The sequence below is a fragment of the Puntigrus tetrazona genome, unplaced genomic scaffold (genome assembly GCF_018831695.1).
Source record: "Puntigrus tetrazona isolate hp1 unplaced genomic scaffold, ASM1883169v1 S000000494, whole genome shotgun sequence".
Lineage (NCBI taxonomy): Eukaryota > Metazoa > Chordata > Actinopteri > Cypriniformes > Cyprinidae > Puntigrus > Puntigrus tetrazona.
This window is the reverse complement of record NW_025048134.1, coordinates 65,450-82,908: the sequence shown is the minus strand read 5'-3', so window position 1 is coordinate 82,908 and position 17,459 is coordinate 65,450. Positions and strand designations below refer to the sequence as shown.

Genomic DNA, 17,459 nt, shown 5'->3' with positions numbered 1-17,459 from the left:
GGTGTCCAGATGCTAAACTACAAAGGAAGATTCCTTGACCAGGTAAAAAATTATGTGCATATTCTGTGATGCCTCAGAGCAGGCATATGGCATCTCCTCACTGAAGATAACAAAGGCAGTACAGAGGTATCATTCTTGGCAGCTAGTTCTACAGGCAGCAGCTCTACAAAGAGAGTTATACTGGACTGATTCTACCACAGTTTTAAACTCGCTGCACTCAGACTTGTGCCAGTTTAAAGTGTTTGTGGGAACTAGAATCACAGAGATTCGAGATCTTACTGACTCAAAGTTGTGGTCCTTTGTGGTCCACTTTCAAGACAATCCTGCTGATGATATTACTTGTGGCATGTCATTGTCTCAGCTTGCTAAACCCTGCCAGTGGAAAGATAGCCCAGCATTCTTGCAGAAACCTCCATCACACTTCATCTCCTGAACATGCTTCTGAATTTGATCCTGGCAGTTCACTGATTAGAGTAGGTGGAAAAATCAGACGATGCCATCTGCTGAGCCCCGATATTCTGCACCCTATTGTTTTAGACCCAGTCCATCCAGTAACTAAACTTCTAATTAAGCAGTATAGCATCAATTCAGCATCACTACACTGAATGTCAGAAATTGCAAGGCAAGCCCAAAATCTTTACCATTAAAAATAAAAAAAAAAAAAATGTAGAAATGAGAAAGCATCTAGAAGTGGGAATATGATTATTTTCTTTGATACATTGCAAGAGCTTCTCAGGATTTAATCTGTCTCAGTTTGTTTTGTTTCTTTGTGTCATTGCAGACAGACTGGATGATGATCAGATCAACATCCATATGTATAAAGCTGAGTCAAATTTTAGTCTTAAGTGTGTCAAATTCTAAGAATGATGTAATTTTACTCCTATACTTAGACTTGAGAATAAGAGTGATCCAGAAACGTTCCTAAGTCTTAAGACTGGGTCTCGGCTCCTAAATTGTTTAGGAGAGCTGGAGAGGTCTCTTAACTTAGTTAAGAGTAACAAGATGGTAACAAAGAGGAAGAGACACTTTCCAGCGAAGATATAACAAATGAAGTTGATATAATAATACAAACTTGATCATTATGAACTTTAAAACTAAATTTTTTTGTAACTGACAAAGTAAGACATTTTATAACGTATACTTCTTACTTCAGAAATGCTGCACCAGCGATAACACAGTAAGCAGTCTTATATATTATGACTCTACATTTCACATAAATCATCAAAATATGAAAAAAATGAAGGAGAAACACTGACAAATGTTGCCAAATGCTTTTCATTGAATGGAGCTAACACAGTCGCTAAATGTTGCTAGACTGCATAATAACAATCAATCAATCAATCATTTTTATTTATATAGCGCTTTTAACAACACAGGTTGTATCAAAGCACTGTACAGTATAATGTAGAAGAGTACACTGACAGGGATGTATAATGACGAGATTGAACAATTTCTTATTAAATGCAGAGACGGTCTCTGTAATCAATTCAACGTTAATCACTAGAAGTTAAGTGTCCCAGCATGATAACTGATCTATATAAATATAAATATAAATTGGTGGAAGAGTTTGGTTTGTCCAAGAAATTAATTTTGTTGCTTGGCTTTTGAAAAATATCTCAAAAATGGTGAGGAAGTTACAAAATCAAAAAAATTGTCAACAATGGCAATGGCATTTATTAAAAATGTAAAGGTCCTCTTTTGTTTTTTGCATGTTTTCTTAAATCATTTGTATGATAGCATGGCCAAAATTTTTGCCACACAATTTGGCATGTTTCAATGCGATAACATAAATAAAACAATTGACTCTATAGGTAATCTGCTTATAAAATCTTTCACAATTTTTTTTTAAACTAACAGTGAAGATATCTTTTTTATCACTTTTATCCACAACTATATGGTCCATCTTCAAAAACAAACCACTTTTATGAGAACTGTGGGCTTTTCTAGAGTCCTTTGAGCCATTAATGGAACTCACGTTCACATTATTGCTCAAACCGTCAATGAGGAGACATACCAATATAAAACAATGTCAAAGAATCAGTAATAATTTGTAAAAACTGCATTGAAATACTAAAAAATGTCATCGCCCTAATTAAATTATTTCATTATATTTAGGACAACTTGGATGAACTTTTCTGAACCACTTCAAATGTTGACTACTGTATATATAAAAAGAAGTTCATCCTTTTTTTTTTCTTTTTTTTTTTACATCATTTATTGTTGCACAGTGTACTGACAGCACATTACAGAGAAAGCAATTCAAAAAGGACATATTCCTTTTATACAGTGCATAAAAAGACCACAAACTTATACGAAATCCATAATCAAAAGGATTTCTTTAACAACTACATTTAAACAAATATCAGGATTCAGTGACAGTGAATTATATAACAATAAATCATGGCACAGATTTTGACTGGAAGTCTACGTGGCTGTATTTTCCTCTGTAAGGGCCATCAGAGTGACCCGGTAAACGTCCGTCTCATCTCCTCTGACGGTCAGCACACCACACGCTTGCACCACTGAGTTCGGCTGGAAGACAAAACAAACACACACTTTTAGCTGACACTGAGTGTTAATAAGGTGAGGTCAAACTTGCAAACACCAGGATTATTATAACACACAACGCATTTTCAGTTCATTTTACCACCAGATTTCTCTTTATTAATTAATCAGTTGAAACAACATCAGTCAGAAATAAACAGTATTGAACAGTATCAAAAAGGAGAATAGAGTGATAGTAACGTATAATGACAAGATTAAATGCTTAATTTTTTATTAAATGCAGAGACAATAATGACAATAATCGCTAGAGATTAAGTGCCCCAACTGAAGTCAGAGACCACAGCGGCAAGGAACCAAAATCCCATCTGTAAAAAAAAAACCTTGGGAGAAACCAGGCTTAGTTTGGGGCCAGTGACAACATGCACTTTGTGGCTGACTCCTATAACATACGGCCCTGATCCACCAGGAGGCAGCTTGGGCCTTATTACACAAATCAGATACTAAGAGATGATGTGGGAAAAAAACCTATGCACAACTGCAAGTGGAGAGGTATTAAATAGTTCTTTGACTCTGTATGAAACAGTGTTTTCATTCTGCAGCTCAAAGGCCTTGCTGTTTGGATTGGACCGACAGTCAGGAAGAAGCAACCTCAGCCAAAGGCTCAGCAGCTTCAGGTCAATGTGTCTGTGGATGCTGGCCCAGAATGCAACATGCAAGACTGCTGTTGACCTGCAGAACGTCTTAACAGCAGCATTTACTGAGTTACTGAGACCATACCTCAATGGAACTGATATCCTGATCCAAATTCTTATTTAGGAGGTCTTAGAAGAAAGTGGCTTGCATGGATAAGAATTACTCCGCTGCTCAGCAATCACGAGAAGAACGTCTATACTTTTTTTCATCTATAAGTTTTAAAACTTTGTTTGTGTTGTTAAAAAAGGTGGTGTGTCTCACACTAGTTCAGTGACGGTTCACAGAGTGTACACATCACGGTGTGGTAACGGTTAAGGTTCGATTTAAACCTCGGTCGACGTGGTAAGAAACAAAGTACCAGGTACCAGGTGGAGCACCCAGTGGAAAACCCCCCAAAAGTGAACCGTACCAAACTATACCGTGCCATACCATTTGTGATATTCCATGGCCTAAATACTAAGGTTTCAGTACTCACAGTGAGACCACTAGGTGGCATCCAGGAGATGGTGATGGGACATCTATGTCCTGCATCCACACTTCCTTGCATTGGTGCCACTTTGAAGCCCTGCTGCTCAACCGGCGAGATATTCTCCCAGCTAAACTCAACCACCTGATAACCAAAAGTAGAAGAGAGGATCAAACTCTTCATCTGTTTTCGATCATCTCAGCATGAGCCGGTTAAAATGAACCTGAAACATGGCTTCAGATAACACTGCGTCGACGCTTACTTTTTTTGTGCTTGTTTTTGTGCTGCAGACACATCCCACTTCAAGTCTGCGTGTGGCTACCAGTGCTTTGCCCTCTTGATATTCACTCCTCAGTGTCAGCAGTAAACACTTGTAACCTTTAGATGTGCAGGTTTGTGACAGAACGACAGAAATTAAGAATAACAATCAGCTCATTAAATACATAAAATAATAACACATTGCTCAGTTTCAAGTTCTAGTTCAACTGGTGCTGTGAGTTTGAGCAGGCCATCGTAGAAGGCATCTTCTGTGTTTAAGAAATCTCCTTAAAAGAGTTCAGCCTAACATATGAACAGCATGCACACTTTTATAATCACTCTTGCAAACATTGATCCATTTCAAATAATCTTGACCCAGACAGTACACAAAAGCAATCTGTGGTTGTCAGGTGTCTTCCTGAATGAGCTATAATAAGCTAAATGTGAACCAGACTTTGTGCCATTCATCAAACATCTGACTACATGAAACCAAGCATAACACTTGGACGTGCACACAAGTTAAACATTAAATGTAGTTTGACAGGTTGTAGAAGACAATTGAACCTTAGCATGACTATGCTTAAAAAAAAGGTGTACCTTCATGTTTGATGAGTCCTGATTGGATGAGTGCTTCAGGACAGACTTCTATGGGATCCCCACCGCAGACAAACATATTGTGTTGACATGAAGAACCCCGGAGCTCCAACACACACGGCGTTTGCTATCAGCACATTCACCAGAAACAACAACAAATACACACCATGTAACTGGACAGTCTGGATCTGATCTAATCTGGATACGTTTTAAAAAGGTTTTTGGCTACAAGGCAATGTTTGGTCCTGTAAAAACATAATGAAGTGGATGTATTGGAAATGGCGTAGAATGTGAAAATGAAGGAAGTTTAAACAATGAACCACGTTCAGTCATGTAAAGCATGTTTTACTGCTAGAAACGTCATCTGCCTGTTGTGTGCTAATCTCTTCCACAGTGCTTCTCTGTATAATCTTCATATCAGTCACCACCCTAGTGAAACATAAGTATACTAAAATGTATTTGAAATACATTTATATCACGTCAACTATACTAAAATACATTTAGATACTTATGTACTTCACAAAGATACTATCATAATAATAAAAATAATAATACATCTACTAATTTAGTACTTAATGCTCTTTAAATTGTGTAGAATTAGAGCTGAAGTCCAACTAAAGATATGCTGAAGTATATGATTGTGATAAAGTGGAAGTATTAATAAAGGCTTGAAATATCTTTATTATTCATATGATCCGTATCAATAGTGAGATTAAAACACATTTTAGGCTAAATATTAAGACATTTATTGTTTTTAAAATGAATTGTTCAAATGAAGGTTAATTATAATTATAATATAAAAAGTCTCAAGCAATATGTAAGTAAATATGTTAATAGATTTTGACTATACTTAAAATGAAAATATATTAAATAAAATGCATTTTAAATATATTAGTAAGTGTTGAGATGTTTTGCTAATGAAATGATTTTGTCTGGTCTCTGTGTATCATCTCAGTCAGCTTTTCTTGTGTTTAAAGCATAAGAAGTAAGAGAGCTTTTTGAAATGAAAACACTGTTTTAAATTGTATCCAGATTAATGTAGACATAGTCAAAGATTAATATTTCATAATTATGTTAACAGATAGTTTTAATTATTTAAATGTGTATATTGACATGTAATCATTCAGCAGAGTCCAAAGAGTCCTACAAATGATTTTTTTTTCTTTTGAATAAATAAACTGAATATAAGGCAGATAAAAGATACAGAACAGATAGAGCAGGTGTGAAAAGGTCAGGTGAAGATGAATGTGTCTCACTTTGTTCATGAGCTGCACTGTGAGAACATCTCTGTAATGGAGACTCTCATGATGGGGCTGGAAGGTCACAGTAAGGTCAAGCGCTCCTTCAGAAGTGATAGCACCCCTGAGGAGAGACACACGAAACACACTCTGGGCACCTGAGAAGATGATGGTGTTATTAGTAATTACACAAAAGGGTTATATGACTTAATAAGACATGTAACGAAGCAGTTGTTCCTAACGCTCAAGAAACCAGAAACATAAGGCAATGAGGGGTTTTTTTTTATTATTATTTGCTTTCATGGGAGTTTAACAGCCCTGATCATTGTCTTTCATTCAATGGGAAGTTCTGCTAAGCAGTTCCTTTCTGTGTTAAAATAAGCCAGAATTGTAATTTTTGGGTGAATGTTTCTCAGGTACAAGATCTGCAGTCACATGCTCATGTTCCACAGGAGAGAAGACCTCAGAGTGTGTGTGTGTGTGTGTGAGTGTGTGTGTGTGTGTGAGTGTGTGTGTGAGTGTGTGTGTGTGTGTGTGTGTGTGTGTGTGTGTGTGTGTGTGTGTGTGTGTGTGTGTGTGTGTGTGTGTGTGTGTGTGTGTGAGTGTGAGTGTGTGTGTGTGTGTGTGTGTGTGTGTGTGTGTGTGTGTGTGTGTGTGTGTGTGTGTGTGTGTGTGTGTGTGTGTGTGTGTGTGTGTGTGTGTGTGTGTGTGTGTGTGTGTGTGTGTGTGTGTGTGAGTGTGTGTGTGTGTGTGTGTGTGTGTGTGTGAGTGTGTGTGTGTGTGTGTGTGTGTGTGTGTGTGTGTGTGTGTGTGTGTGTGTGTATGTGTGTGTGTGTGTGTGTGTGTGTGTGTGTGTGTGTGTGTGTGTGTGTGTGTGTGTGTGTGTGTGTGTGTGTGTGTGTGTGTGTGTGTGTGTGTGTGTGTGTGTGTGTGTGTGTGTGTGTGTGTGTGTGTGTGTGTGTGTGTGTGTGTGTGTGTGTGTGTGTGTGTGTGTGTGTGTGTGTGTGTGTGTGTGTGTGTGTGTGTGTGTGTGTGTGTGTGTGTGTGTGACTTACCAGCATGTTCTGTGGAGTCCCCTTCTTTAAGACAGTGGCTTTCTAACAGCATGCTGAACTGCACCTCCAGTGAGGACATGTTCTTCAGCTAAATACACCCGAGAAACAATCCATCAGTTCATTAACAGATTTATGGATAAAAATCCATAGCTTGCAAATCAATACACTACCGCTCCAAAGTTTTTGGAAAGAACATTATATTCACCAGGGCTGCTTTTATTTCTGCAGTGGCCTTTTCTCAGTTCTTTAGGTGTTATACGGTCCTTCAGCTGATCTGATGCTCCAGTAATGTTATAATTACAGCACTTCGGTGCTGCTTTATGAAGTATGTCAGTATTTATTTGAAATAAACTGATCGTTACTGATCACTTTAATGCATTAATTTAGCAAATTAGTGGAGAGTGATAATAAAAACAGAACCCATTACAAACTACAGAATCAGTGTGAACAGAATTATACTACAGTACCAGTGACCTCTGGTGTTGAACTGCAGCATGAATTTGATTCTTTATGCCATCATGGCTCCGTTTCCATTAAACGTTGTACTTTACGCTCCCCTAAAAGCTGCACTTAATCCTCGGGAAAGCCTTTGAATTGCTGCTGGTACATCATCTTGTTTTTCCACAATGATGTGGTGATTAATAATCGAATAGGTTAATGACATTACAAAAAGTAGCTTCAGCAAGAAATATTTTGTTAGATAAAATTTATTACATGTACTGCAAATAATTCCACAATTGTCATTTTTGGGTGGGTGAACCAAAACCTTTAATCATTTCTTTTATTATTATAACTATGGAAACATGAAATTATTTCTTCAATAATCTGATACTCTAAGTTATGGAGTCATTTGATTCGTTAATTTGACTCATTCAAATGGCTAATTTATTTCAATGGCTGATTCACTCAGGAGTTAAGTAAATATAATATAATATAGAATTAATATTAATAATCAGACTTGACTGGATCAGACCTATCTGTTCATGACATCAAAGGACCACAAGCTTGTTCCTCAGGGCTTCCAGTTCGTTAAATAATGAGGAGAATAAAAGGAAACGCTGCAGGAAATGCTAAAAGCGCTTGCACTGCAAACCAGTGTGTTCATAATTGTAGAGCTAAAAATAGCTGACATAGAATTTACAAATGGCGGCGCACATATTACATCAGGAACAGGTGAACAGAGAGAGGACGACCACATGCTTGAGTATACGACTGGTCTGCGCACAGCGGGGCCTCGGATCCAGTGCAACTGTGGCAAATGTTTTAGATTTTTTGAATGTGAGATTAGGGCACAAAGACAAGGTAAAGTCAATACCCTGAACACGTGCGAGGCACTCGTTTACAGGAACACAGTCAAAGTCAAGGTGTCCTTCAATGGAGCAGGTGATGACGGGCTTTACAGCTTCCCACACAACGCCAGCTCCAGAGACATCTGACTGCAGCTCACCTCCAGCGTTTCATAGTACTGACAGAACAAAAACAAGTTGATAACATGAATATTAGCATATGCTCAGTTTTAGGAAAATATAGATCTCGCTGTGTTTTTCTAGTGTTATACTGAATCTCATAAAACCTGTTCACTGTAACCCAAATCAAGACAGTTTGCATTACAATAATGAGAATAACATACATATGCATATGTTAAAGATGAAAAAAGCACATCCTCAGCTAAGCAAATTGTACATTTTATTGAAAAGGTAACTTCAGTTTGTCTTTGTTGTTGTTTTGTGTAGCAGAATTGTATTTATTTTTCTTTTCTTTGGTTCAGAGAGGATTTAAGATTCTATCAGAACACTGAAACATGAGGATCTGAATCCCACAAAGAGGCAGAGGACGACAGGATGCTGTAAAATAAGACCCTAGCATGAACTAGCGTGACGCAAGGCAGATCCAGACTCTGTCACAGACCAGCTTGCAACGTTAACACAAAATAATGCTTATTGATAATCTCTGCCACTCTGCAAGCAGATTGGTAAATTTGGGTCAAATGACCAAAAATAGTGGTGAAAGGCACAGCATGAGCGTCACGTGTAAACTCATGATAGTAACTGTGATCACAAACTCTTGAGAAGGGCCTTCCCCACACAGAGGAAGAGAGAACCAGACTGATTCCTTAAAATCATAATCTAGATTTAATACGGTCCCATGTAACTGATGTTGAACCTCTGCAGCAAAGCGATGGTATTTCAGATCATCATCCAGTCTTGTGTAAACCACATATACCTAAAACTGAAAATTCTGCTTCTTGTTACAAGTATGCTAGATCCATCACTTGTTCCACAAAAGTCTGCTTTGGAAGTAATTTTCCTGATTTATCTCAGTTTCTCAGCAGCACAGAAAACCTTGATGATGTAACATGCTTTTTTTCTAGCACTTTAAAAACAGTTGCTCCTTTACGTTTAAAGTCTGTTCTGTAAAGTCTATGTAAAGTCAGTTCTGAGAATTATAAAGACTCTTACTGTTACTAAACAATGCTAGAAATGCATTGCTGAAACATATCACAAAGACTGGGAACTATGTAATACTTGGTGGAGTCTAGAATCGAAATGGTGGAGTTATACCGTTAAGCAGGTTTTCACCGTTTTGGTGATCAGGATGCTCTGATATGCTATCAGAGATCAAATTGTGATCACAGTCTTCAGAACAGCACCGTAGATGCCCTGCGGTGATTTCAGTACTTTAGTATTTAGATTTACAGAAGGAGAGTATCATTCAGAACGCTCTGAAAATCTACAATAACACACACTGTACAAAACCTGAGAAACAAAAATAATACTTTGAAAACAAGTATGATCACACTCTGATCATACAATCAAAAAATGAGAAAATGATGATGTTATCTTAAGCCTACAAGATGGATCTGGGGCTGCCAACTCAAAAAGTGATGGGAAGTTTTTCCCCGCCACTGATTTTAAGATACAGACAGCTGCTCTGAAGATTTCTTTGACCCTGGCAAAAGGATTGCAGAAATATGATTGGATAAATCATATTTTTATCTCTACTATAGACATACACTAGTGGAAGCAGTGTAACCAAGAGAAAAGCTATGAAACAAAGATAATAGATTATTTGAGATCATTTAATTATTAATATTAATAACATTCATGGAGAAATAAAGTAAAACTAATTGAGGGATTCTGATAATATTTAGGTGAGCAGAGAAGGCTTTGCTGGCCCTGACGATCCACCACTGTTTTCTCCATTGGTTTCTTGCCGCTGTCTCAACTGGGGACACTTCATTTCTAGGGATTATTGTCAATTTGACTGCACAGATATTATTTAAACTAAACTGAGCTAGACAATGATGTCTCTGGATTAAATAATAAAATACCTTTAACTGAAAGAGTGTTTAATCTCCTCATTACTGACACTGTATTCTCCAGTTAAATACTGTCTCTATTGTTAAAAGCACTATGTAAAACATTAGTTGCCTACAGCTATCTTGTCAGCAGATAAGTTCAGTGAGTAACGTAACCCATAATAGAGATGTATACAGTAAGCTTGAATGCTGTATAGTGTAACAGTTTACTGCAGTAGTTCACAAAAGTTAACAAATAATAGCGTTCTACTTTTGTCTTTGGGAAAGCCATCATCTGTAATGCAATACACATAAGCCAGTGCTTCAGGGAGTTAGGAAGGACAGCTGATCGTCCTGCAGAGCCAAACCACATGTGACCGCATGAACACCCAGATGTGTTTGAGGACTTCAAGCTGCTTATGGTAGATACTGAGTGCTGCTTTTTATATTGATTAATACATTTAGCTAGAGAATGTCTTTTTTATATGCATTACTGGTTACATTACTATTAGTATTAGAGTTATATTAGAGACACACTGCTATTTTAAATGTTTTTGAAAGATGTCTCTCGTGTACAGAAAGATTGTATGCTCATTAAACCTCAAATAGGCCTTCACAATGCTAAATGTTCACCAGTCTTTAAACCAGTCACATGATCTTTCAAGAGTCGTACTAACATGCTGATTTGATATTTGGTTATTGTCAGTGTTGGAAACAATTAAGCTGCTTAATGTTTTTCTGGATCCTGTGATATTTTATATGAGATTGATGGACTGAATCAATTGCTGAGATTTTGAAAATATACATATTTCCTTAACTACAACTTTTTATATCAGTTATACTGACCCCATACTTTTGAACAGTAGAATAATGATAGTAATGATGCCGGAAATTCAGATTTGATTACAGAAATCAGTTACATTTTAAAATAGAAAAACATTGTTTTAAATCATAAAAATATTTCACTGTTTTTAATTACTGTTTTTATTTTTGGCAAATTAAATACTGGATTGATGAGCATAGCAAAAAAATAAAAAATAGTAATAGTGCTCACATTTTTGACGAGTACTACTGTATGTGTGTTTACAGTAAATGTGCATAAAAACATACATACCCACATATATATTGGCTATACTTTTATCTTAAACAAACTATTACAGGTTTATGCAAAACATGGTAGTCTGCATTGAATTGCTTTTATCTTGTTTATTTGTGGCCACAAATATGACTCAGAGCATTGTAATGTTTTCCAGCACTGTTCAATAGCAACAAACCTGATCAAACTAAGAACACATTTTAAAATGAATTACATCAGTAATAATGGCATGTAGTGACTAGTGTTCAAGCATTAATTTAGTATTGTAATATACATGCATTTTCTGTAAAGCTGCAGTAAAATGATATGTACCATGAAAGCACTGCACAATATGAAAATTAATATTTACATAGATATACACTCTGACCCAGCAATGCAAGTGAAAGTGCATTTGCCGCTATCTGTTATACTGTCATGTCATCACTTCCACCTTCCACCGAACTCACCACATGGACACAATCCCAATCACCCGAGTACTAATCAGCAACACCTGCAACCACTCAGCAACCACCCTTCATAAACCACACTCACCACTTCCACAACGGCGATCCTTGAGGTTACCGACCCAGTACTCCGGCCGTCTTCCCGTCAACCTGTCTGCTCTTCCCGTTGGAATTCCCCTGGAGAGTGATATCCAGATAAAGGAAAGAACTTGGACGTTCCTGTGTTCTTTTGTTAAAGTTTGAAGCTGTACGCCACCTTTTTGTTGTTCATTAAAGAACCCCTTTTCCATTACAGTGACTCTGTTTACTTCCTTGACCGGAGCGTGACAGAAGGATCGCCCCTAGAGAAAGAGAAGAAGGGAATAGGAGATGGAAGCCCTGGAGAGCTCCCCTCTGGAATCCCTTCACGCCATCATTCAGGCGCTACATGATTCCATCCCGCTGCAACTCGACTGGCTAGCCCGATAGCACGCCCAGCCTCATTCACCGGGGAATACGCCTCATGCGCGGGCTTCTTGTTACAATGTTCATTGTACCTGGAGATGCACCTGCACCTCTTCACCACGGAAAAGGGCAAAGTCGCCTTTATCATCTCCCTCCTGACTGGTAGGGCATTGCAATGGGCGGAGGCTCTTTGGACGGCAAACAGTCCCAGAGTGAGCTCCCTCGAAAATTTCGTAGGACACTTCCGAGAGGTATTGGCCAACTGGCCACGAGCATCACCGTCCATGACGAGCTCCTCCAACCGGCAGGAAGACACACTGATCAACGAATACACATCCTCCGCTTCCGCACACTGGCCATCCATGGCGGGTGGAGCGACACCGCCCTCCTCTCGGTGTTTCGCCAAGGACTCAACCCCGCTATTCTGACACTGGTGAGTACTACCACCCTTCTACCCTCTGTCTCTCCAATACCACATATACATGCTAACCTACAATATGAGAACCAACTCTTCCCAGTGAATGTCCTGGTGGATTCGGGAGCTGCTGGAAATTTCATCTCTTCCCACAGTCTGGCCAGCCTCCATATCCCTCGTCTTGAAACCAGACATAGTACAAGATCACTACCATACAGGGGAAAACACTCACCAACGGTATGGTGCACCATAAAACTCCACTACTATCCCTCCAGATCGGCAGTCTCCACTCTGAAACCATCACGCTTCTGGTCTTGGAGGAGTCAATAGTCGATGTGGTTCTGGGACGACCCTGGCTTGAACTACATCAGCCTATCATCAGCTGGAGGACGGGCGAGGTCGTTCAATGGAGCCAAAGATGTCACCAAGCATGCCTATCCCCTGTCATCAAGGCCCCATCTCGACCCTTGCTGTGCCAGTCCACGAAAGCCCTGACCGTCAACCCGTCACTCCCATTCCAGCCGAATATCACCCTTATGCCGATGTGTTCAGCAAAACCAGCGCCACTCATCTTCCTCCTCACCGCCCGTGGGATTGTGCTATCGACCTGCTACCTGGAGCCCAACTGCCCAAGGGCAGAGTCTATCCCCTCTCGGTCCCGGAGAGAGAGGCCATGGAGGAGTACATTAAGGAGGCCCTGTATTGACTACCGTAAGCTCAATGAACACACAATAAAGTTTGGCTATACGTTACCCCTAGTACCAGCCGCCCTAGAGGAGCTCCGCGAGGCGCAAATCTTCACCAAACTAGACTTGAGGAGCGCTTACAATCTGATTCGCATACGAAGGGGGGATGAATGGAAAACCGCCCTCACACCGGCCGGCCACTATGAATACCGGGTAATGCCGTATGGACTCTTCAACTCTCCTTCCATCTTTCAAAACTTCATGAATGAGATTTTCCGAGACATGCTCAACCGGTTAGTCATCATATATATCGACGACATTCTCATATACTCGCACAACCTATCCGACCATCAACATCATGTCCAACAGGTCCTCCAACGCCTTCGCCATCACCACCTCTACCTAAAGGCTGAGAAATGAGAGTTCCACAAAACTACAATTCACTTCCTAGGCTACATCATCTCACCCTCAGGGGTTCGCATGGACCCAAAGAAAGTGGGTTCAGTACACCACTGGCCCACACCTACCTCCGTGAAACAACTCCAAAAATTCCTGGGATTCGCCAACTTCAACCGTCGTTTCATCAACCAATACAGCCAAATTTCCGCCCCGCTCACTTTTCTACTCCGTCACCATCCCAGGGTCCTCCGATGGAACCCGCAGGCTGAGACCACTTTCTCTCGTCTGAAGTCCGCCTTCTGCTCCGTTCCGACCCTATCCCATCCAGACCCGAACCAGCCGTTCGTGGTGGAGGTAGACGCGGCGACTCTAGGGGTCGGCGCCATCCTATTCCAACGGACGGGTGAACCTCCAGTACTCCATCCTTGCACCTACTTCTCCAGGAAACTGTCCCCGGCGGAGCACAACTATGATGTAGGAGATCGAGAAGAGTGATATCCAAATAAAGGAAAGAACTTGGACGTTCCTGTGTTCTTTTGTTAAAGTTTGAAGCTGTACGCCACCTTTTTGTTGTTCATTAAAGAACCCCTTTTCCATTACAGTGACTCTGTTTACTTCCTTGACTGGAGCGTGACATATACACACCACCAAGGAAGTAATCTCTGTGGGGAAGCACATACCTCTAAAATGAGAAAAATAAAAAAGACTGTCCCTAAAACCAGATCATTTAACAATTGTCCTGTTATTTATTACCCAGAGTACCACTGTTAATATCAACTACTTCAGTCAGCATCCTTTCGTCCAGTGCCAAAGTGCAGCTCGGCGAACTCTTTGGCCTTTCTCGCATCATTGAACAAGTTTCTGTGGCACTGAAAGGTACTCAACTTTGCTAGGAATAATGTCCCATAACGCAACCCTAGTTTATCATGCAGTAATTCTCTTGCTCTATTGAATGCTGTTTGCTTTGCTATTTGGGGAGTAAAATCCAGAAATATACAGATCTATTAGTCATTACGGATCAGGTCCTGATATTCCTCAGCTTTCCTGAGGATAGCTGTCATGTCCTGAAAATAGTGGAGTCACACTATGAGTGATCATGGCAGGTTGGTGTCATTCGGGTGCATATGCAATGCTCTCTGTGTACGATCTACAAGAGGGTATTCATCTATATACAGCAACTCTTTCAAAAGCTCAGAAACAAATGTATTAATCTCCTTGTCCCGCTCAGCAATCAGCACATTTTGTCTTCTATATTGTCTCTCCAGATCCATGCACTTATCTGCCAGAGCATTCACTTCTGAGCTTAGACATTTCACCTCTGACTGAAAGATATAGCATCCGAAGAATGTGTGGCCGACTGTTCTAGATCGGCGAGAGTAGAACCATGTTGTGCTGTCATAGTTTGCAAGATACAGACGTGGACAAAATTGTTGGTACCCTTTGGTCAATGAAAGAAAAAGTCACAATGGTCACAGAAATAACTGTTATCTGACAAAAGTAATAATAAATAAAAATTCTATAAATGTTAACCAATGAAAGTCAGACATTGTTTTTCAACCATGCTTCAACAGAATTATTTAAAAAAATAAACTCACGAAACAGGCATGGACAAAAATGATGGTACCCCTAGAAAACACTGAAAATAATGTGACCAAAGGGACATGTTAATTCAAGGTGTGTCCACTAATTAGCATCACAGGTGTCTACAACCTTGTAATCAGCCATTGGGCCTATATATATGGCTCCAGGTAATCACTGTGTTGTTTGGTGATATGGTGTGTACCACACTCGACATGGACCAGAGGAAGCAAAGGAAAGAGTTGTCTCAAGAGATCAGAAAGAAAATTATAGACAAGCATGTTAAAGGTAAAGGCTATAAGACCATCTCCAAGCAACTAGATGTTCCTGTGACTACAGTTGCACATATTATTCAGAAGTTTAAGATCCATGGGACTGTAGCCAACCTCCTGGACGTGGCCGCAGGAGGAAAATTGATGACAAATCTAAGAGACGGATAATCCGAATGGTAACAAAAGAGCCTAGAAAGACTTCTAAAGAGATTCAAGGTGAACTTCATGCTCAAGGAACATCAGTGTCAGATCGCACCATCCGTCGTTGTTTGAGCCAAAGTGGACTACATGGGAGACGACCAAGGAGGACACCATTGTTGAAAACGAATCATAAAAAGCAAGACTGGAATATGCCAAACTACATGTTGACAAGCCACAAAGCTTCTGGGAGAATGTCCTGTGGACAGATGAGACAAAAATCGAAGTTTTTGCCAAGGCACATCAGCTGTATGTTCACAGACGAAAAAATGAAGCATATCAAGAAAAGAACACTGTCCCTACTGTGAAACATGGAGGAGGCTCTGTTATGTTCTGGGGCTGCTTTGCTGCGTCTGGCACAGGGTGTCTTGAATCTGTGCAGGGTACAATGAAATCTCAAGACTATCAAGGAATTCTAGAGAGAAATGTACTAGCCAGTGTCAGAAAGCTTGGTCTCAGTCGCAGGTCATGGGTCTTGCAACAGGACAATGACCCAAAACACACCGCTAAAAACACCCAAGAATGGCTAAGAGGAAAAAATTGGACTATTGTAAAGTGGCCTTCTATGAGCCCTGACCTCAATCCTATTGAGCATCTTTGGAAGGAGCTGAAACATGCAGTCTGGAAAAGGCACCCTTCAAACCGGACACAACTGGAGCAGTTTGCTCATGAGAGTGGGCCAAAATACCTGCTGAGAGGTGCAGAAGTCTCATTGACAGTTACAGGAAGCGTTTGATTGCAGTGATTGCCTCAAAGGTTGCGCAACAAAATATTAAGTTAGAGGGTACCATCATTTTTGTCAGGTCTGTTTCATGAGTTTATTTTTTTAATAATTCTGTTGAAGCATGGTTGAAAAACAATGTCTGACTTTCATTGGTTAACATTTATAGAATTTTATTTATTATTACTTTTGTCAGATTAAAGTTATTTCTGTGACCATTGTGAGTTTTTCTTTCATTGACCAAAGGGTACCAACAATTTTGTCCACGTCTGTAGCTGCCTGGGTTTCAGATTTAAGAGCAGATATTTTGCCTCTTATAGTAAAAAGTCATTTCTTTAATCCGAGTGTCTTCTGGTGTATCTGCCTTATACTACCTTGGACTGTTTGATTCTTGGATGTTTATTAAATGGATTATTCTCCTTATCATTTCTCGTTGTGCATTTTCCTAGCACCAGCCGTGACATTAGTAAGACATGTGCTCAAATTATGCACAATTAGTTAGGTGTAAACTGGTTTAAAATACATTTCAAACAAATATTTTGTAAAATTTAATCAAAACTCATTTTCAATATTTGTAAATGGACACTTTACTGTGCTTTCTGCATGCATTGCTGATGCTAAACAAAATCAGCATTATGATTTAATTAGTTTGAAAAGCAATAAACAGTGATGCAAAATTGGTCATTCATGCATATTTCCATTTATATTTTATTTTCAATTTGACAGGTTATTTCAATTCCACATTTCAAGTTGCTGAATATAGCCTTATAGTAGCAATGTGAATGATCTTTTACTATTATGACCAAAAACAACTATTTAGTTTTTATGCTTTTATAAGAAACAAATGCTCTCGTCCAATTTATCATATCATAGTCATGTCATTCAGTCACGTGTGCCAAAACTCTTAATTAAATGACAGTATCTCATATCAAATAATATTTTTTTTTCAAATATGGCTGTATTTTTTATTAAGAGTAAATTTGTGAGAGTCATCGTCGATATGCCGCTCTGAATAATTTGAGACGGAAACAAACTACAAGACCCACAATGCAATGCAGCAAATAGGGGAGGAGTCAGACAGATTAGTCACAGGTGTGTGT

General features: G+C 39.3%; 1 protein-coding gene across 1 annotated transcript in view; it reads right to left on the bottom strand.

Annotated features, from left to right (window-relative positions):
- Positions 1-1,446: 1,446 nt before the first annotated feature.
- Positions 1,447-17,459, bottom strand: part of LOC122334166 (cilia- and flagella-associated protein 74-like) — a gene marked incomplete at its 5' end in the record, with an annotated part of 78,322 nt that continues 62,309 nt past the window's right edge. The window contains 8 exon segments of the mRNA XM_043232018.1: positions 1,447-2,532; positions 3,674-3,808; positions 3,927-4,042; positions 4,520-4,643; positions 5,773-5,912; positions 6,810-6,897; positions 8,132-8,214; positions 8,217-8,274. Of these exon segments, the coding sequence (XP_043087953.1) occupies positions 2,425-2,532; positions 3,674-3,808; positions 3,927-4,042; positions 4,520-4,643; positions 5,773-5,912; positions 6,810-6,897; positions 8,132-8,214; positions 8,217-8,274 (852 nt within the window).